Consider the following 19,485-nt stretch of genomic DNA (forward strand, 5'->3'; position numbering starts at 1 on the left):
ACCATGATCAAGGCAAGAAAACGCTCCTTGTATCTAGCACCATGTCTGGAAAGCCTCCTTCTGCTGGTGTGTAATGAATCGATCTGCCCCTGATGGTTTTTGATATTGGTTCTCTTAGGGGCCAAATATTTGCCCTTTCTATATTTTTTCAAAAGAATCTTGCCGGCAGGTCAAGACCTTCTTTCAATGGGTCACCCTTTCCATTCCTCCCTATCGGCCTCCAGTACAACTCTGGGATTTCAACCTAGTGCTTGACATTCTCCAGTAGTCTCCATTTGAACCGCTGTGTGACGTCTCTCCCACATTTCTTTCTTGGAAAGTTGCCTTCCTAGTTGCCATTACCTTTTATTAGGCGAATTTCCAAGCTTGCAGCTTCTCATTTCCTTGTTTTCCACCAGGACAAGGTGGTTCTACGTCCGGTTCTATCCTTTCTTACTATGGTGGTTTCCGTCTTTCATTTTAATGAAGACATTGTGCTTCCTTCCTTTTGTCCGTCCCCCTCTCATCCTCTGGAGCGGTCACTAAACAAACTGGTTTTGGTAAGAGCCCTTTGTCTTTACCTTTCCAGGACAGCGTCTTTTAGATGTACAGATTTTCTGTTCGTCATTCCCAAAGATCCATGGAGGGATTTCCCTACTTCAAGTCTACCATTGCCCGATAGGTCCGTTCTGTCATTCTGGAAGCTTACCGACTAAGGGACAGAGCATGTCCGCTCAGGGTAACGCCACACTACACACACAGTGGGGTCCACCACCTGGTAACGGTCTTGCAGCTTTGCAAAACTGCTACATGGTCCTCCATTCATTACTTCACAAAGTTCTATAGGGTTCACACCTATGCGTCTTCAGAAGCGAATCTCCGTAGGAAGGTCCTACAATCTGCAGTGGCCTGAGCTCTGACTTGAGGGCATTACTTTTTTCCTACCCTTGGGACTGCTTTTGGAGGTCCCATGGCTTCCTGTGTCCCCCCAAGGAAGTGACAGAGAAATGTAGATTTGGGGTACTTACCATAAAATCTTTCTTGCAGCCTTCATTGGGGACACAGCACCTGCCTTTGTTACTGTTGTGTTATGTATATGTTGCTTTTCCTACTGCTTTTTCACCAACTGTTTAGCTTTGTGCCAGTTGGTGGATATATACTGCTGGGGAGGAGCTAACTTTTTGTCATAGTGTCAACCTTTTAGTGGCAACAGCATACACCCATGGTTTCCTGTGTCAAATGAAGGCTCTGAGAAAGAGAGATTTTATGGTAAGTACCCAAAATCTACATTTTGGGGAGGTTGGTTCTAACATCTCTGTGGGCTGCCTTTTTCATGTGGAGGCAGCATAAGCTGAGCCCATTTTTCTTTCAGTGCCAGCCTGCTTTACATTTGTACCAGAGTGTGGCAATTCACATGGGAAGTTGCTTCCATTTCGTTTATGGTTGTACGTGCTACTTAGATGTTTTTGGTGTAAGAAGTGGAGTGTTCTTCCTCTGGGCTTCTATCAGGTTATGTGTAGGAATGTTGTGTTCTCCCTCATACTTTACAGGCAGTTCAAACCTAACGCTCCAGGAGCAGCAATAGTGTCTTCTGCCCCCATATCTGCTCTATCCCTGACATACATCTTTGGGTAGACTTAAGGGGGTTTTACATATAGCGATATTGCTATGTGTGATACTTACCTCCAACCGGCTCCCCCGCTGTATGTCGCTGATCGCGCGGCTCCATTTCTCGTCGTCTGCTTCCTGCTGGGCTTCCTGCTGTGTGAGACGAGCGACGCTGGACGCGGACGGGAGGACGTCAGGATCGCTGTGTGAAAGGTGAGTATCGTGCGCTGCGTCGCTGCTGCATCGCTGTGAGATCTTACTGTGTGGAAGCTCACTAGTGATCATTTAGCGATGTACCAGCGATCCTGACCGGGTCGGATCGCTGGTGCATCGCTAAATGTAAAGGGGCCTTTAGCCATAGGAAGCGCTATTCTCCAATCTACTTCCAGCAACCTTATTAGTCTGCAAATTTAGCATCTAAAAATAAGTTTTGACCAGAGTCACATTTTCTGACTTTTTTTTTTTTATTTTTTGTTTACTGTGTACACAAGATCATCTCAAAGACTTTAGGTGAAAACTTCCTGTTTTCCAAGCCAGCCTTATTGTTCTCATTTAGCCAGGAAGGAAAACGCTCTGCAGCAAAGCAAAAAGAAATACAGCTATCTTCCTATAGAATCGGAATGACCACTATCCTTATGATGTCTCAGCTGACTGCTCCTGTGAAAATTAACATGACCCACTCTTGAAATTATTTGGACGTACAGTTGTGGCCAAAACTATTGACACCCCTGCAATTCTGTCAGATAATAGTTTCTTCCTGAAAATGATTGCAATCACAAATTCTTTGGTATTATTATCTTCATTTAATTTGTCATAAATGAAAAAACACAAAAGAGAATGAAGCAAAAAGCAAAACATTGATCATTTCACACAAAACTCCAAAAATGGGCCAGACAAAAGTATTGGCACCCTCAGCCTAATACTTGGTTGCGCAACCTTTAGCCAAAATAACTGCGACCAACCGCTTCCGGTAACCATCAATGAGTTTCTTACAGTGCTCTGCTGGAATTTTAGACCATTCTTCTTTGGCAAACTGCTCCAGGTCCCTGATATTTGAAGGGTGCCTTCTCAAAACTATTTTTAGATCTCTCCACAGGTGTTCTATGGGATTCAGGTCTGGACTCATTGCTGGCCACTTTAGAAATCTCCAGTGCTTTCTCTCAAACCATTTTCTAGTGCTTTTTGAAGTGTGTTTTGGGTCATTGTCCTGCTGGAAGACCCATGACCTCTGAGGGAGACCCAGCTTTCTCACAGTGGGCCCTACATTATGCTGCAAAATTTGTTGGTAGTCTTCAGACTTCATAATGCCATGCACACGGTCAAGCAGTCCAGTGCCAGAGGCAGCAAAGCAACCCCAAAACATCAGGGAACCTCCGCCATGTTTGTAGGGACTGTGTGTTTTTTTTTTTTTCTCCTGTAAACTCTATGTTGATGCCTTTGCCCAAAAAGCTCTACTTTTGTCTCATCTGACCAGAGAACATTCTTCCAAAACGTTTTAGGCTTTTTCAGGTAAGTTTTGCAAACTCCAGCCTGGCTTTTTTATGTCTCGGGGTAAGAAGTGGGGTCTTCCAGGGTCTCCTACCATACAGTCCCTTTTCATTCAGACGCCGACGGATAGTACGGGTTGACACTGTTGTACCCTCGGACTGCAGGGCAGCTTGAACTTGTTTGGATGTTAGTCGAGGTTCTTTATCCAACATCCGCCCAATCTTGCGTTGAAATCTCTTGTCAATTTTTCTTTTCCGTCCACATCTAGGGAGGTTAGCCACAGTGCCATGGGCTTTAAACTTCTTGATGACACTGTGCACGGTAGACACAGGAACATTCAGGTCTTTGGAGATGGACTTGTAGCCTTGAGATTGCTCCTGCTTCCTCACAATTTGGTTTCTCAAGTCCTCAGACAGTTCTTTGGTCTTCTTTCTTTTCTCCATGCTCAATGTGGTACACACAAGGACACAGGACAGAGGTTGAGTCAACTTTAATCCATGTCAACTGGCTGCAAGTGTGATTTAGTTATTGCCAACACCTGTGAGGTGCCACAGGTAAGTTACAGGTGCTGTTAATTACACAAATTAGAGAAGCATCACATGATTTTTCGAACAGTGCCAATACTTTTGTCCACCCTCTTTTTTATGTTTGCTGTGGAATTATATCCAATTTGGCTTTAGGACAATTCTTTTTGTGTTTTTTCATTTAAGACAAATTAAATGAAGATAATAATACCAAAGAATTTGTGTTTGCAATCATTTTCAGGAAGAAACTGAGTATAATCTGACAGAATTGCAGGGGTGTCAATACTTTTGGCCACAACTGTATGGACAATGCACTATATCAGGATTTCCGAAATGTCTGGATACCAAAGTTATCTTTTTTTTTTTTTGGGGGGGGGGGGGTTACACAAAATAGTTTACTACTTTTATATCCAGGGCTTTTGTTCTGCTTTTTCTTTGCCGAGCCGTTGAGCTTTCTACTCTTACAAACCGTGATTGTCCAATACTCATTTTTATGGCTTGAAAGCATGGGCTAACGACCCCTGAGGCAGGCATCTGCGGCCTGCGGTGTACCACATGTCTCACTCCCTGAGGCAGGGGGAAGGTACGCATTCAGGAGCGGCGATGGCATTGGCTGTTCTGTGTGCACTCACTGCACAGGACCTGTGATGAGGTCACAGGAGGGGGAGGAGTCAGGGGTCACATGATCCGGTGCCTCAGTGTATGCAGGACGGTCGCTTCTGTCTGTGTGCTGGTTGTCATGGTACTGGATTAAGGTAAGTTATATGTGGGGTCAGGAGGGGTTTACAGGGTGGATGGAGCAGAGCCCTGTGTGTTCGAGGTGTATTGAGCGGAACCCTGTGTGTACGAGGTGTATGGAGCGGAGCCCTGTGGGTACGAGGTGTAAGGAGCGGAGCCCTCTGGGTACGAGGTGTATGGAGCGGAGCCGTGTGTGTACGGAGCGGAGCCGTGTGTGTACGGAGCGGAGCCATGTGTGTACGGGGTGTATTAAGTTTGAAAGGAATGCGGCCCCCCCCCCCAGCTCAAATTTTTTTTTTTATGTGCGGCCCATTTACTCTGCCGAGTTTGAGACCCCTGGGCTAACACAACAACTATCATCCTGCAACAAAAAAAAGTGTGTAATTTTCAGCTTCCTGGTGCATTGAAGTTGTACCATTTCAGGTTGCAATTTGTCAAGACTTCTTCAGTGTAGTATTTGCAACACCCCTCAGACAAAAGGAATTCATTCGTCTGATTACCGTAATTACATTGTAGTTGCATTAAATTCTACGTTGAGAAAGTTGCAATCGGTGACAACTCGTTAGAAATAGATTTGTCTAGTCACATTGCAGATAACACTTCTCTACTTACAGCCAAGCACAGTTGTTGTGTAGCCACCACCTTTCCAAACCCAACTGTGGTTCCCAAGAAGGGACTGGAGCACTTGATCGTGAGTCAAAAGAGCTTCAACCTCTAACTTGATTAAGTTGGTTTAAGACTGAATCTGTGAAATGCATCCATAATACAGGATGGCGGAAGGTGTCCTGTTGGTTGATATCAAGCCTGCTTATTATCACATCTGTTTTGTTCCACCTATCATTTCTCCATGTTGTGGCGCAATCTTGCCATTACCCATTTGTAACTTCTGTTCAACCTTGACATGTCAATTATTTCTGCGGATTCTGCTGCGGTTTGACACCTATTCCATTGTCCAGGTGGCAAACCGCAGGCCAATCCACAGGTATTTTACCTGCGGTTCTGCAGATAAAAATCGGCAGACCAATCAGCAGTGTGTGCACATAGCCTTATCAAGTTTTTTTTATGGTGCTTTTTTGGTGTTAAATAAAGCTGTTTTTTTATTTGTTACTCCATGGTATAAGGCTTTAACAAAACTTTGATATACTTGGGTGCAGATAACATGTATTTGTTTTACGCATTTCCACCATGGAAACACACTAAATGCATGTATTTATTTGTGGATTTTCTGCATCTATTGCAAGTCTATGGGGAAAATCCACACAGAAAACTCAGTGTATCCACAAGAGAAAGTGACATGCTGTTGAAACACGCACCTCAAGCGAGTTTACAATTGGTAAAATAAAAGAGAAATGGGCATTTTTTTTTTTATAAATCCCATCCACTTTGCTGGAACTGTAAGACACTACGATTTTGCCCCAGCAAAAATACTCTACCTCAAAAATGCACCAAAAGCTCGTCGTGGAAACGTAATCTAAAGGTCTGCCAACTTGCAGTCTCAGGATAAACCTGGACATGCTGGCGATCTTCAGTTGGGTAGTTAATCATTAACAGGGTCGGTCTGGCTTGGCGGCGTACGGTACCGGGGATTCCCCCGGTGGGCCCTTGGCTGTGGAAAAGAGTGGAGGAGAAATAAGGGAGAAAAAAAAGTCTACGGTTTTTAGAGGCTTGGGCCCTTTAAAAGCCCAGGCCGCGTATGTGCAGGGGCTTGCACCCGCAGCGTTCATTACTTGAACCACTGTGGGGCACGTCACGATGGATACTGGAAAGTGTGTGCCCGGCGTATGACGTCAGTACCATGCGCCGGGCACACACACATTCACCGGGCTTTGCTATGTCGGCGACCATTTTAGCATGAGCGCGCCGATCTGCAGAGGAGGAGGATACCGCCGGAGCGCAGGCAGGTGAGAACAATTTTTTTTTTTTCTTTCTTTCTCTCATGGGGGGGAATGGGCCCAGGATGGGTGCACATATGGGGGAAGGGGCCCAGTATGGATGCACATATGGGGGGGCCAGGATGGATATATAGGGGAGGGGCAGGACATGGGACCAGGATGGATAATATGGTACAGCCAGGATGCATATATATGGGGACCATGATGGATTTATAGGGGTGGGGGGCAGGACAAGGGACCAGGATGCATATATATGAGGGGAAGGATGGATACCCATACGGGGGGTAAAGGGTCCCAGGCTGGATACACATACGAGGGGAAAGGAGCCAGGATGGATACACATACAAGGGGAAGGGGGCCAGGATGGATACACATACAGGGGGAAGGGGGCCAGGATGGATACATATATGGGGGGGAAGGGGACCAGGATGGATAAATGGGGAGCCAGGATGCATATATATGGTACAGCCAGGATGTATGTATATATATATATATATATATATATATAGGGGCCAAGATGGATTTATGGGGGGAGGAGGGCAGGACAAGGGACCAGGATGCATATATATGGGCAGTACAAGAGACCAGGAAGCATATGGGGGGCAGGTTGCTTATATATGGGGGAGCCAGGACAAGGGACCAGGAAGGATATATGGGGGTCCAGGAGAGATATATGGTGGGGTAGGACAAGGGACATATAAGGGCCAGTATGTATAGCTGAGGAAGCGGAATGGATATCAGGGGGCCAGGCTGGGGCCTATTATAAAATAAAGGGGGCCAGGATGAGGGATTAAATTACTGTTCAATGGCCAGAATGAGGAACTTGCTATATTAGTTTATGGTGACAAGTGGGGAACATAATTTCTTTAGTGTCCGGTTAGGGACGTTATTACTACTGTAATATAATTTACTTTTTAGGAAACTGTTTTCCATGGAGGGAACAAAAGGGAGGTCCTGTTACTGTGCAGGGCGGTACTATGTCGCCTTTCTTTTTCATCTGACGTAGTGTAGAAGTCAGGGAAAAAGTGGGGAAAGTGCTCTGGATGTGATCAGCTATTGATGACTGTGTTTTTTGCAGAGACGAGTCCTGGCTGGAAGAAGTGACGGTGGACTGTGCTGGTTGAAGAAGAAAAGCAAAGATGAAGGACTTCAACTACAGAGGTCACTGGTGAGTCAGCGTATTACATGTAAACGCACACTATATACTGTGTACAGAGCTCCTGTGTATAATGTCACTGGTGATCACTGTATTATCTGTACACTTACACTATATACAGAGCTCCTGTGTATGTCACTGGTGATCATTGTATTACCTGTACACTGACACTATATACAGATCTGTGTATAATGTTACTAGTGATCACTGTATTACCTGTACGCAGACACTATATATAGAGATCCTGTGTATAATGTTACTAGTGATCACTGTATTATTTGTACACTGACACTACATACAGAACTATTGTGCATAATGCTACCTGTGATCACTGTATTATTTGTACACTATATACAGAGCTCCTGTGTATGTCACTAGTGATCACTGTATTATTTGTACACTGACACTATATACAGAGCTCTTGTGTATAATTCTACCTGTGATCACTGACACTATATACAGAGCTCCTGTGTATAATGTCATTGGTGAGCACGGTATTATTTGTACACTGGCACTATATACAGAGCTCCTGTGTATAATGTCACTGGTGGTAATAAGTGTTGTTAGTATTGTGGTTTGTATTCATAATCAGTATTGTAGTATTCGGTCACTATGTGGTAGTAATTTATAGTCTGGTCACAGTGTGGCAGTATTTCTCCTTGTATGTGGTATTATTTGGTCCCTATATGCTGGTAATATGTTATATTATTCGGTCACTGTGGTGGTAATATGTGGTCTGGTCATGGTGTGGCAGTATTTATCCCTTGTATGTAGTATTAATCGGTCACTATGTGGTCTGGTCATGGTGTGGTTGTATTTCTTCCTGTATGTGGTGGTATTGGTCTTGGTATAGGTGATTGTGTTGTGTATAGTGGTCATTTGTTCTCTCTGATATTAATTAGGAGAAGATTCTTTATTTCCATTAGAGATTAAATACTTTGTACACAGCGGCAGAGATGCACTTAGGGTCCCGTTACACATAGCGACGCTCCAGCGATCCCGACAACGATACGACCTGGTACGGATCGCTGGTACGTCGCTACATGGTCGCTGGTAAGCTGTCAAACAGGCAGATCTTCTCAACGACGCAGCAATGACACGGCTATCCGTATAACGACCTTCAGCGGTCGTTGGGACCTTGTCACACAGCAGCTATTCTGACGACACAAAGCAAAATCAAGCCAGCGTCCCTGAGTTCTGAGTCGTCAACGAGGTCGCTCATCGTTGTTATGGCGTCAAACACAGCAATGCATGCTGGCCAGCGGGACACCAACAATCAAAAAATGGCCCAGGACATTTGAGCACGATCAGCGATATTGCAGCGGGGGCAGGTCGCAGCTATGTGTCACACGTAGCGAGATCGCTGGCGCGTCACAAAACCTGTGACGTTTCAGCGATCTCGCTACGAGTGAAGTACCCCTTACAGGGAGTTTCCTGTGGAAAAAAGTAATCACCTCTCCACAGGATAAGTGATAACGTATTGATTGGTGGGGTCTGACTACTTGGACCCATTCCGCAAAATGTGGAACTTTTCATCCACATTAGACTGGAGTGGCATGTCCGCCTTGACCACTGATCCATTCTTTCCCTCAGTGGCTGCACTTGTATCTTTCTAGAATCCCCAAAGAGAATAAATGGAACTGTGGTCAGACATCCCACCTGCCGTTCCATTTTAAAATGGGGATAAGTGTCCTACCAACGATAAAACTTCCTAATTTTTCTGATCGGTGCAGTTTCTAATGGTCAGACCCAAGGGATCACCTATCCCTAATCACCTATGTTTTAACCAAAGAAACCCATTAATGTACACTACGGTAATTATACATCCCAGTTATAGGGGCGCACAGTAGATGTGCAGGAGCCGCCTGTGTTTTACAGCCGATGCTCCAATATAATGGGGATAATGACTGACAGATATTTGCATATAGCTGTAGGGTGGGCCCCTAGAGTCCATTCCCCTGGTGGGCCCCAGACACCCGAGTCTGGCCCTGATCATTAGTGATGAGCAAACGTGCTTGGATAAGGTGTTATCTCAGTATGCTCATGTGCTAACAGTGTCTTTGGTGTAGTCGAAAAATATATGCATGTTTCGCTGTTGCATAGCAATTCCTGCATGTGTTAAACAGCTGTGAAACATGCAGCTGTAGGGGCTCGAACATATTTTTCGACGACGCTGTTAGCACATGAGCATGCTGAGTTAATACCTTATCCGAGCACATTCGCTCATCACTATGAACTATTTTTTATTAAAAGTGGTCTTTGATTTTCACATAAAGGAGATTGTTTTCTTGTTACTTTTGTCCCATCCAAGTGAGTGTTCTTTCAGCAATTTTGATATCTAAATCTATGTCGGTGCAGATTTTCTCCTGTCTGCTACTCTTTTTCAGCCATAGATCAGGTCAGGCCCCAACAGAGGCTGTCATAGTTGGTGGATTTGGTCCACGATTGGCATAACATATCAGAAGAAGGGTAGAGGAGTTCACTTGTGAAAGCCCACTGAATCAGATTGGTGTACAATGCCACTGTTTGGTCTTTCTTTAATTCCTCCAGGCGCCCCAAGATGTAAACCTTTGTATCCTCCAATGCGTCTACTGTTGCGTTTAGCAGGTAGGAGTGCATTCAACATTTTTTTTCCCTCCACCTTATACGTTTTTTTTTAGGGTTTTCTGCTGGTTTACTTGCTTGCAAATAAACTGGATAGACCACTGTCTGTAGGATGGGATATAGCCCTTATAAATGCAAGGAAGACAACCCCCCCAAAAAAATAATGAAATCAACAGAGAAAACACTGTTGCATTGTCTTCCCATATCCAATGACTAATGTTTGCTACATAAATTTGCTTGGATTAACTGTAATCTCATTCGGAAAAGGTCCAGAAAGTAAAAAGGAAACACAACTGTGACCACATTGGAAGGGGGTTTGGCTGTGACTACTGAAATAAGGCTGAACCTTGTTTTCAGTCATTTAAAAGGGTTAGATTTACTGCTGGAAGAATTACTATTGCCACACACTTCAAAAATAAGATCAACCAACAAGACAAGTCTTTATTGTTCAACCACCACAACCCCTTTGTATACCAGATGTGATGCAGTAACCCCTGTGACAGCTAGAGGGAGCTGTATGGGCTTCCCAGGACATGCATGCAGGCATTTCCTTTATTCTGATGGGGAAATGGTGAGCGGCAGTTTTGTGAATGGCCGATATGTATCACAAGGGTGGGTGCCTTGTGATGGAAGCTGGAACATGTGTTGATCAGCAGCGGTACTGCTGAGGGTTTGCTGCAGTGTAATAGGGAGAGCTTCCAGGTGGCTGGTGAGATGGGTGGGATCAGTCACCTACAAACCCACCCAGGGGCATGTGTCTGAATGCCCAAAGTATATATGTGTGTATTGTTGGGTGTCTGAAAGGACCTGCAATGAGTTCATAGCCATGTGATCACCTGTAGGTGTGGCAATGTACCATATAATGTGCCTGAGGTCTGGTCACATGGGGAGGAGAGTGTGTACCTGGATGGTTCAGGGTGGAAGGTCTAGGTGTTGGAAGGTGTGCTACCTTCCTGAATAGCACCTGCTGCGACCTTGGACCTGGTGAGACCAGTGTGTTGGAAGTCCCTGGGAGTAGGGACAGAGCCCTAAATAGCACCCGGTGAAGCGTGAGTGTTGGACGGTCTCAGGAGGGGACAGACGTCCTGAGTAGCACCTGCTGAGGCCCTGGACCTGGTGAGGCCTGTGTGTTGGGAGTCCCTGGGAGTAGGGACGGATCCCTGAATAGCACCCGGTGAAGCGTGAGTGTTGGACGGTCTCAGGAGGGGACGGACGTCCTGAATAGCACCCGCTGAGGCACTGGACCTGGTGAGGCCGGTGTGTTGGGAGACCCAAGGAGTAGGGTCGGATCACTGAACAGCACCCGGACAGGCCACGTGTGTGAGCAGAGTCTGTGACGGCCTGCATTTGGGGAAGCCACTGCCCGGCTGTGGTTCTGGAACCGTGGGGCGGCCTAGTGAATAAGGAACTGTCCGGATCGGTGAGCCCAGTGTGGCCGCTTCCCCGGGAGAAAGGACTAATCCAGAGTCGGCGTCTGGAGCAGGAGCTCCTCAGAGGTAACCCCAGACAGGGGGAAATAACTGTTGAGGCTGTAGAGCCTGTTACTAGACATGGCACAGCCTGTGTGGCCTCAGAACTGAGAGAGCGGAGCTCTAATGTGAACAATGATCTTTCTGACACAAGACTGTTTTCTTTGTGTTGCCTTATATGGTTTATGCTGTTCAATAAACCACATAGACTGTTTAATGGAAAGTGTTCCTGTGTGACGTGAATGCGCTGCCAAGTGAGTGTCCCCCAATACACTCAGTGAGCGCTGCCTTACACAGACCAATGCCCAAACCCCATAACCTCACTCTCCAATATCACTGAAGGATGAGCTTAATTGTCTCCTCTCCAGATCACACCTCACCACTTGTGCACTAGACCCCATTCCATCCCACCTCCTCCTCAACCTCACCACCACACTTATCCCATCCCTAACACATCTCTTCAACCTATCACTAACGTCTAGTACCTTCTCTTCTGCTTTGAAACATGCCACAATCATGCCTATCCTTAAAGCCAACCCTTGACCCAACTGCTATGCCCAGCAATCGCCCAATATCGCTGCTCCCTTTCGCTTCAAAACTTCTGGAGCAGCACGCTGAACTTTCCTCCCACCTCTTATCAAACTTGCTCTTTGACAATCTACAATCTGGTTTCCGCCCCCATCACTCCACAGAGACTGCCCTAACCAAAATTACTAACGACCTACTTACAGCCAAAGCTAACAGGCAATACTCTATACTCCTCCTACTAGACCTGTCCTCTACTTTCGACACAGTTGACCACTGCCTTCTACTACACATCCTTTCCTCCTTTGGCATAAAAGACCTCGCCCTATCCTGGTTCTCCTCATACCTTTCCAACTGCACATTCAGCGTCTCCCACTCCCACACTACCTCCTCCTCCTACCCTCTCTCTATTAGAGTCCCCCAAGGCTTTATTCTAGGACCTCTACTCTTCCAATCTATACGCTTGACCTGGGGCAACTCATAAAGTCCCATGGATTCCAGTACCCTGTATTCTGATGATACTCAGACCTACCTCTCTGGCCCAGACATCACCTCTCTGCTGTATCTCGGAGTGTCTATCAGCCATACCCTCCTTCTCCTCTCGCTTCCTCAAACTCAATGTGGACAAACCTGAACTCATCATCTTTCCTCCATCGCACAGATCTTCCTTACCTGACCTATCTATCACAATTAATGACATCACGCTTTCCCCCGTTTCAGAAGTCTGCTGTCTTGGAGTAACCCTTGACTCTGCCCTGTCCTTCAAACCGGATATCCAAGCTCTTTCCACCTCCTGTCGCCTCCAGCTCAAAAATATCTCCAGAATCCAGCCTTTCCTCAACCCACAGTCTACTATAATGCTTATGCATGCCCTCATCATCTCCCGCCTCGACTACTGCAACATCCTTTTCTGTGGCCTCCCTGCTAACACTCTGGCACCTTTCTAGTCCATCCTTAACTCTGCTGCCCGACTAATTCATCTCTCTCCTCGCTACACCTCCGCTTCTCCCCTCTGCAAATCTTTTCACTTGCTCCCATTTTATCGACTCAGGACACTACATGTAATAACACACAGCTCCTCCACACATCCGCAATACGGAAAAGCGCATGGGCTTTACCTGGTACCAGTTATTATAAACCCAGCTCTAAAATGTGGCCTTATTTTTTTTTTGCTGTATGAAATAAATCAGCAGACTACTGTTTACCTTTATTGTGGCATATAAAATAAATATCATTTGCACATTCCTTTTGAATGCAAACAAGGTTACTTTTATCAAAGTTCAAAACATAGGAGCAACCTTTGAATGGCAACGCGTTTCGGCCAAAAACAGAATATCTATAGGAACTCTGTATAGGTAATAGGTATCAAGGGTCAATATTACTGAGTAGCTGGACGCTCCATTACCGGTAATGGAGCGTCCAACTACTCAGCAATATTGACTCTTGGCACCTATTACATATACAGAGTTCCTACATATATTCTGTTTATTGTGCACAGACCTATAGCTGATGTGACTTGGGGCTAATATCTTACCATTCTTAAAGGGACAGTTACATGATTTCTAATTTGATATTGGTGCTGTAGCTATACGTATTCCTTTGCCTTCCCAATGCAGGCACTATATTTCAGGATATACCTATTCTATTATAGGCTTTGCACATTCAATCAACCTACTCAAGGATATCTCTTGAACCAGTACCTCCCAGACTTAATAAATTGCACCTACAGGGAAGAGAAATCCCTTTTTAGAAGAGAATACCTACTGAGTGCAACTGTCGTGAAAAAAAAGCCTATTTGGCCGAAACGCGTTGACATTCAACGGTTGCTCCTATGAATTGAACTTTAATATAAGTAATCTTGTTTGCATTCAAAAGGAATGTGCAATTGATATTTATTCTACATGGTCTACGAGGGATCTCACCAATCCCCTCATTTGGCACCTCCGGTAGTGAAACTCAGAGTGCACGCCAATATCTAATTTTCTTTATTGTGGCATACATTGGGAGTACACCCATTCTTCTGGTCGACACTGCAAAATAGAAGACCCTTAGCCATATGTAGGACAGGTCTGCTGCATTTTGTTCCGGGATATGCTTGTAAAAATATTACTGAAAATAGAACCACGTATTTGGAGCTGGAACAGTTCTTTCTTACTGTGGGTCTCCCTGGATGATTGTCAAAGTATTAGTTCCTGGTTGAACACTTTATATCACTGAAGCTTTCTGAAGATCAGTTGATGTAGTTTAATTTTTAATAATTTTCATTAGTAGAAGTATAACAGTTTTAAGATAGCTACATTTTACTCAACATACAGAAAAATCAGAGTGAAACATACTTTGGAACAGAAGGTAAGGATATTGACTCGGCGAGGCTACAGTCAAATTTTTCATTATCCGCTCCCCATAGGCTGGATGAAGTGACATATACATGTCTGTCTTCATCTATAATTTCATACTCTCCACCCCATTTATATGGATCGGTTTCATCTTCCTTGCTGCTTTCTATTTCCTCATCATTGTGATATCGTTGGAACTGAAAGTTACTTGAACGCAGGACATAGCCGGTGATGATGGCTGCTACTAAAATCACCACTGCAGCCATGGTTGAGCCTATAATCACGAATGGAGAGTTGGTGGCCTTGGGTGGAGAATGGCTATGATACGCGGTCTGTGATGGTGCACTGGTTTCTCCGCTTGCACATTGCTTGGATTTTGGGGTTTCACAAGTCGTGATGTCCTTATTTTGAGGGATAATGCAGACAGAGTAGATTGTACCAGGAAACAGGTGGAAAAGTTGTGCTTGAGTTTGCTTCCCCGAGATGTGCAGTGTATCCCGGTGGTCAACAGATGAGTAATCTATCTGGAAATACCTGTAGTCTCTAAAGCTAAACCATGAGACCTCAAGAGAATCCTCCCCTGCTGGTTTCACTAAGATGTTAGATATGTCATCGGCAAAACATGGATCTTCCTCTATTATGTTAATCCATGTAGTAGATGTTGGTGTCATTGTGGTTTTGGTAACTTCTTTTTTGCTAGCCACCACTGATGGAAACGTATTTATGAATTGTCCTTCAGTTTGGTTTGCTGGTAGAAAGGTTGTTGCGTCGACAGCAAAGGATTTGCAATTCCAGTTCAATATCTGTAACAAAAGAGAAATATATAATTACAATGACTCTTTCTTATATCAATTGCTTAATCTTTCTTTTTGTCAATTGCTTGGGCATATTTTGCCATTGAAATACTGATCTTAAAGGAGTTGTCCACTGCATCGGCTGATTGGCTGCAGTTGATCAACAACTGATGTAGTCAAATATTCACTCACTAACAACTGAGCGGAACACCAGGGAAGAAAGGGACAGAAAACAAATGGGAGAGGATGAGGATTAGTAGACAAACAACACCTACCAACAGTCTTTAGAACAACACCACTCCAAACACCTCCTCCAGCAACAAACTCCTCCACACTCCTGGACCAGGGCAGAATCAACCTAAGGCCGGGGTCACACTTGCGAGAAACTCTCACGAGTCTCGCGTCTCAATACACGGCACTCGGGACCGCAGTGTGCAGCTTCATGTATTTTTATGCAGCTGAACGCTCCGGTCCGAGTGCCAGGTATTGAGACACGAGACTCGTGAGAGTTTCTCGCAAGTGTGACCCCGGCCTTACAATAGCAATCCTGATTGCCAGAGGCAAGTATATATAGGAAAGGAGAATGTCCAATACTGGGCCATCAAAGCTAGAAGGCTCTAGCAGCATTCAAGCCAAACAGATTAACCCCTGCACTGCTAAAAACCATCCACATAAGCAAAGTAGCCAAGACTGGCTGAGAATACTAGATCTGTGGGTGGATTTAACGGGTGAGTAATATTTTAATTTAAAGAATAACTAATGTGTAATGTATTTTTTGTAATGTCATTACAAAAGAGATCGGTGGCGGTCCAAGTATGAATTCAAGAAAAAGCATAGGCTATGAATCCTACTTTTCTATTGAATCCACACCACTCATCTGTGCTTGCTCAGCCAGAACCTGTGTGCTCTAGTCTCCTAAACTCCGCACCTCTCAAACGGGTGGACGGGGCTTTGAGCAATCAGTGGGGCTCCCCCAGCTTGTACCCCACCAGTTGACTTGCAATTATAAGGTCAATGTTATATGAAAAGGTGATAAATGGATTTAACAGGTGACTAATTATAATTTAAAGGGAAAATTACCAAACCAAGCACAACACCTTGTAGGAATGTAGCACTAATAAAAAGAGTAGTTTCAGTGTTCAAATCCATTTCTGCATTTGCCAGAAACCTTTACTCAAGTATGCTAATGGGATGCTCCATACACCTTCCCATCTATTTGTTCTCAATCGATCTCTGCCCTCCTCTTCTTTTATTGACAGCTCTGGCTTTATCGGAGTCAGAGAAGGGAGGAAATAAACAAAAAAATGGTTTCTTAATGTTGCCATTATGTTGTGGAACTGACTGAGGCACACAAAGTGGCTCAGTGGTTAGCACTGATTTGCAGCGCTGGGGTCCCAGGTTCACATCCCACCAGGAAAGTCTGCAAGGAGTTAGTATGCTTTCCACCTGTATGCATTTGTTGCCTCCAGGTTCTCTGGATTCCTCCAGCACTTCAAAGACATACTGATTTGGAATCTAGATTGTGAGCCCTGATGGAGACAGCGAAGATAATGTCTGTAATGTGCTGAGGATTTAATTAATGGTGCTATATAAGCAAAGCATGATAAATAATAAAATGCTGGATAACACAAACCATTTATCCCCTCTAGATATATGCACAGACTAGTACATGAAAAATGTATTAATATCTAGCCTTATTTTAGTCCCTGGCTTGTGATCTATGAAAACCTGTTCCCCGTGAAAGTCTATCTCTATTTTAGCGCCATAAAGTATGTTACTGATAAATGCTAGGATTCTCTTGTGGAATCTAATCAGCCTTATCCTAGTTTTAAAAGTCTATAATTTAAACTGGAGACAGATTTTTTTAAATGGACCCTTTTAGTCTTGTGGAGGCTACCTATGAAATAATCCTTCAATGCCCTGAATCCCCTACATAGTTCATTACACTTACATTGATTGTAGTCAAGCTTCTCTCCTCCAAACCTTTGGGGCTCTTACACTGAACCTCTTGCTCGGGATCATTTTTTTTACCCATTAGTAATCGAATGTAGAGTTCAGCAATGGAGCAGTCACATTTCCAAGGGTTGCCAGTAAGGTAGATGGTTGTGGAGCTCTTAAGTTTAGATACAGAGAGAGATGTCAAGCTGTTGTTCCGTAAGTCAAGCACATCGAGCCTGCGCAGTCTCCTAAGGGCTAAGCTTGACACTCTTTTGAGTCCCATGTTGTCAACATACAGTTCGCTCACAGATTTAAGGTTTCTACTAAAAGAGGTAGATGACAGTTTTCGGATTTGGTTTCCACTCAGGCGCAGAACCTTTAGATTGATTATAGATTTAAAGGGAGGGACACTGGTGAGGAGATTGTTTTGCAGATCCAGTTTTCGAAGATAAACTGCGGCTTTGAAAGCTTCCTTAGATATGTTAGAGATCATATTAAACCCTAAATCAAGCCAACGTAATTGGGTCAGACCTTTTAAGGACCCATCAGATATTTCTGCCAGTAAATTGTCCGTCAAGTAGAGCGCAAGAAGATTTTTCAGTGGTGAAAATATATCTGGAAGAAAGAAATGCATATAGCTTCATTATCATGGATTGAGATCATCAAACATTTTAGAGACAATGGCCAAAAATATGTGGATAACCATCTGATATTTTTATAAGCTTCTTAGACATTCTATTTCCAAATCATGACACAAATCATCAAGGCTGGCGTTTTGTACGCTGGAGTAATATGTGCCAAACATCGCTATAGTGGCGTAAATTATGATGAACTTGATGGGCTTGCTCGGGTATGACTCCATCAAAGCTACTCCAACTTGCGAACAGTTGACCAGACCTGGCATAAAAAAAAACACCAAGATTAACATTTTTGCACATCTACAGCTTGCACAAAATCTTTGCAACTTTTCAGTTTTGCATCAAAATTCTGGCAATAGTTGCTCTTTTAATCAGGCTCCATGAGCGTTCATATGTGCCGCATATGACAGCACGAACTCCGGTGACCTCTGAAGGCAGTGCAGTGATACAGTGCGGGAGGATGTCTCCTGTCAGTGTATCACCGGAGCCGTGTTCAGCGGTCACATCTCCCGATGTGACTATTCTACATGTGAGATCGTTGTGGGACACGGCGGAAAGGTATATGTTGGTTTATTATTTTATTTTTGTTGCAGGAGATCGAGGGCATCGGGGATTAGGTGTTTGGTTAGTATAAATGTGTTTTTTTGTTTTACAATTGAACACAGTCACCAGATGAAGGGACTACTGTCCCATCATCAACATGCTGTCACTGTTATATGTGATAGCAGACATAAACAGATGGGAGTAGTAGTCCCATCAGACGATGCCTGTCTACACACAGACACGGGTCGCAGACAGACACACACACAGACACCTGCAGACAGACACACGCACACACTCACAGACACACACACACCCCCCACAGACAGACACCTGCAGACAGACCCTCACATATTCTCCGCTCACACACACATTCTCCGCCCACACACTCTTCCTCCTTCCTTTCCACAGCGTTTTTGGCATGCAAATCCGCAGACCTTTTACACCTGTGGTTTAGCTGCGGATTTCACTGACTCAATGTAAGTCAATGGGTGCAGAAATGCTGCAGATCTGCAAAAAGAATTGACATGCTGTGAAAATAAACCGCTAAGAATCAGTGCAGAATTTTCTGCATCATATGCACACTAATTCTGGATTCCCATTGATTAACATTGCTTGAGCACTCCTTGAGCATGCGGATTTGGTGCAAATCCATGGCGAAAAAACGCTGCGGATCTGCAACAAAACCTGCAACGTGTGCACATACCTTAAATTTAAACCCTGAAAAACACCTCTAAACCACAAAAAGCCACTGCCATTCCAAATTGCTAATACTAGCCTCTCAATCCTCGTAAAAAATGAAAAAAACAACCTTGTGTCCGATTATATAAAAATAACTGTTATGGACAGGGGAACAAATAAAATGTATTTTACTGGTTCTTTGCAGTTAAAAAAAAAAAAAAAAGAAAATGTGAAAAAAAACACACATACTGTATTTCCTTTATTTTCCCACTGATATAGCTCAATATAGGGAAAAAAAAAAAAAAATTATGAAAATAACATAAAAATTACACCATTATAATGAAAAAAAAATGCAAAGATTATTTGAATATCATGAGCACAATTTTGACTTCTCTTTAAGCCATATAAACAAAAATGATGAGGAAGGGGGGTAAATGGCTCTGTCTTGAACTGGGTAAATTAGCGACGCTCTTCAGTTAATGGTTGTCTCTATTTTGTGCGTTACGTGGTCTACCCCTTTTATCTGAGCAGTTGTTACTATTAGACGCACCCCAGATTTAAATATCGCTACCAGG

At 44.1% G+C, this 19,485-nt stretch overlaps 2 protein-coding genes across 3 annotated transcripts in view; one reads left to right on the forward strand and one right to left on the reverse strand.

The window, feature by feature from the left end:
* Positions 1-4,222: 4,222 nt before the first annotated feature.
* ATRIP (ATR interacting protein) overlaps positions 4,223-19,485 on the forward strand; it is a 148,517-nt gene continuing 133,254 nt past the window's right edge. Inside the window, exon 1 of the mRNA XM_073549569.1 lies at positions 4,223-4,354. The gene's annotated coding sequence lies outside the window, so the exon portion shown is untranslated. The remainder of the gene's footprint in view (positions 4,355-19,485) is intronic.
* The window catches only part of LOC141052343 (leucine-rich repeat transmembrane protein FLRT3-like), a 56,879-nt gene continuing 51,606 nt past the window's right edge, over positions 14,213-19,485 (reverse strand). For both annotated transcript variants that reach the window (XM_073549572.1, XM_073549571.1), the window contains exons 3-4: positions 17,065-17,666; positions 14,213-15,122 (exon numbers count right to left, since the gene is read on the reverse strand). In XM_073549572.1, the coding sequence (XP_073405673.1) occupies positions 14,304-15,122; positions 17,065-17,666 (1,421 nt within the window). In that variant the 3' untranslated portion in view covers positions 14,213-14,303. The remainder of the gene's footprint in view (positions 15,123-17,064; positions 17,667-19,485) is intronic.

Source organism: Dendrobates tinctorius, unplaced genomic scaffold (genome assembly GCF_039654945.1).
Source record: "Dendrobates tinctorius isolate UK_male_01 unplaced genomic scaffold, ASM3965494v1 ptg000159l, whole genome shotgun sequence".
NCBI classification, from domain to species: Eukaryota; Metazoa; Chordata; class Amphibia; order Anura; family Dendrobatidae; genus Dendrobates; species Dendrobates tinctorius.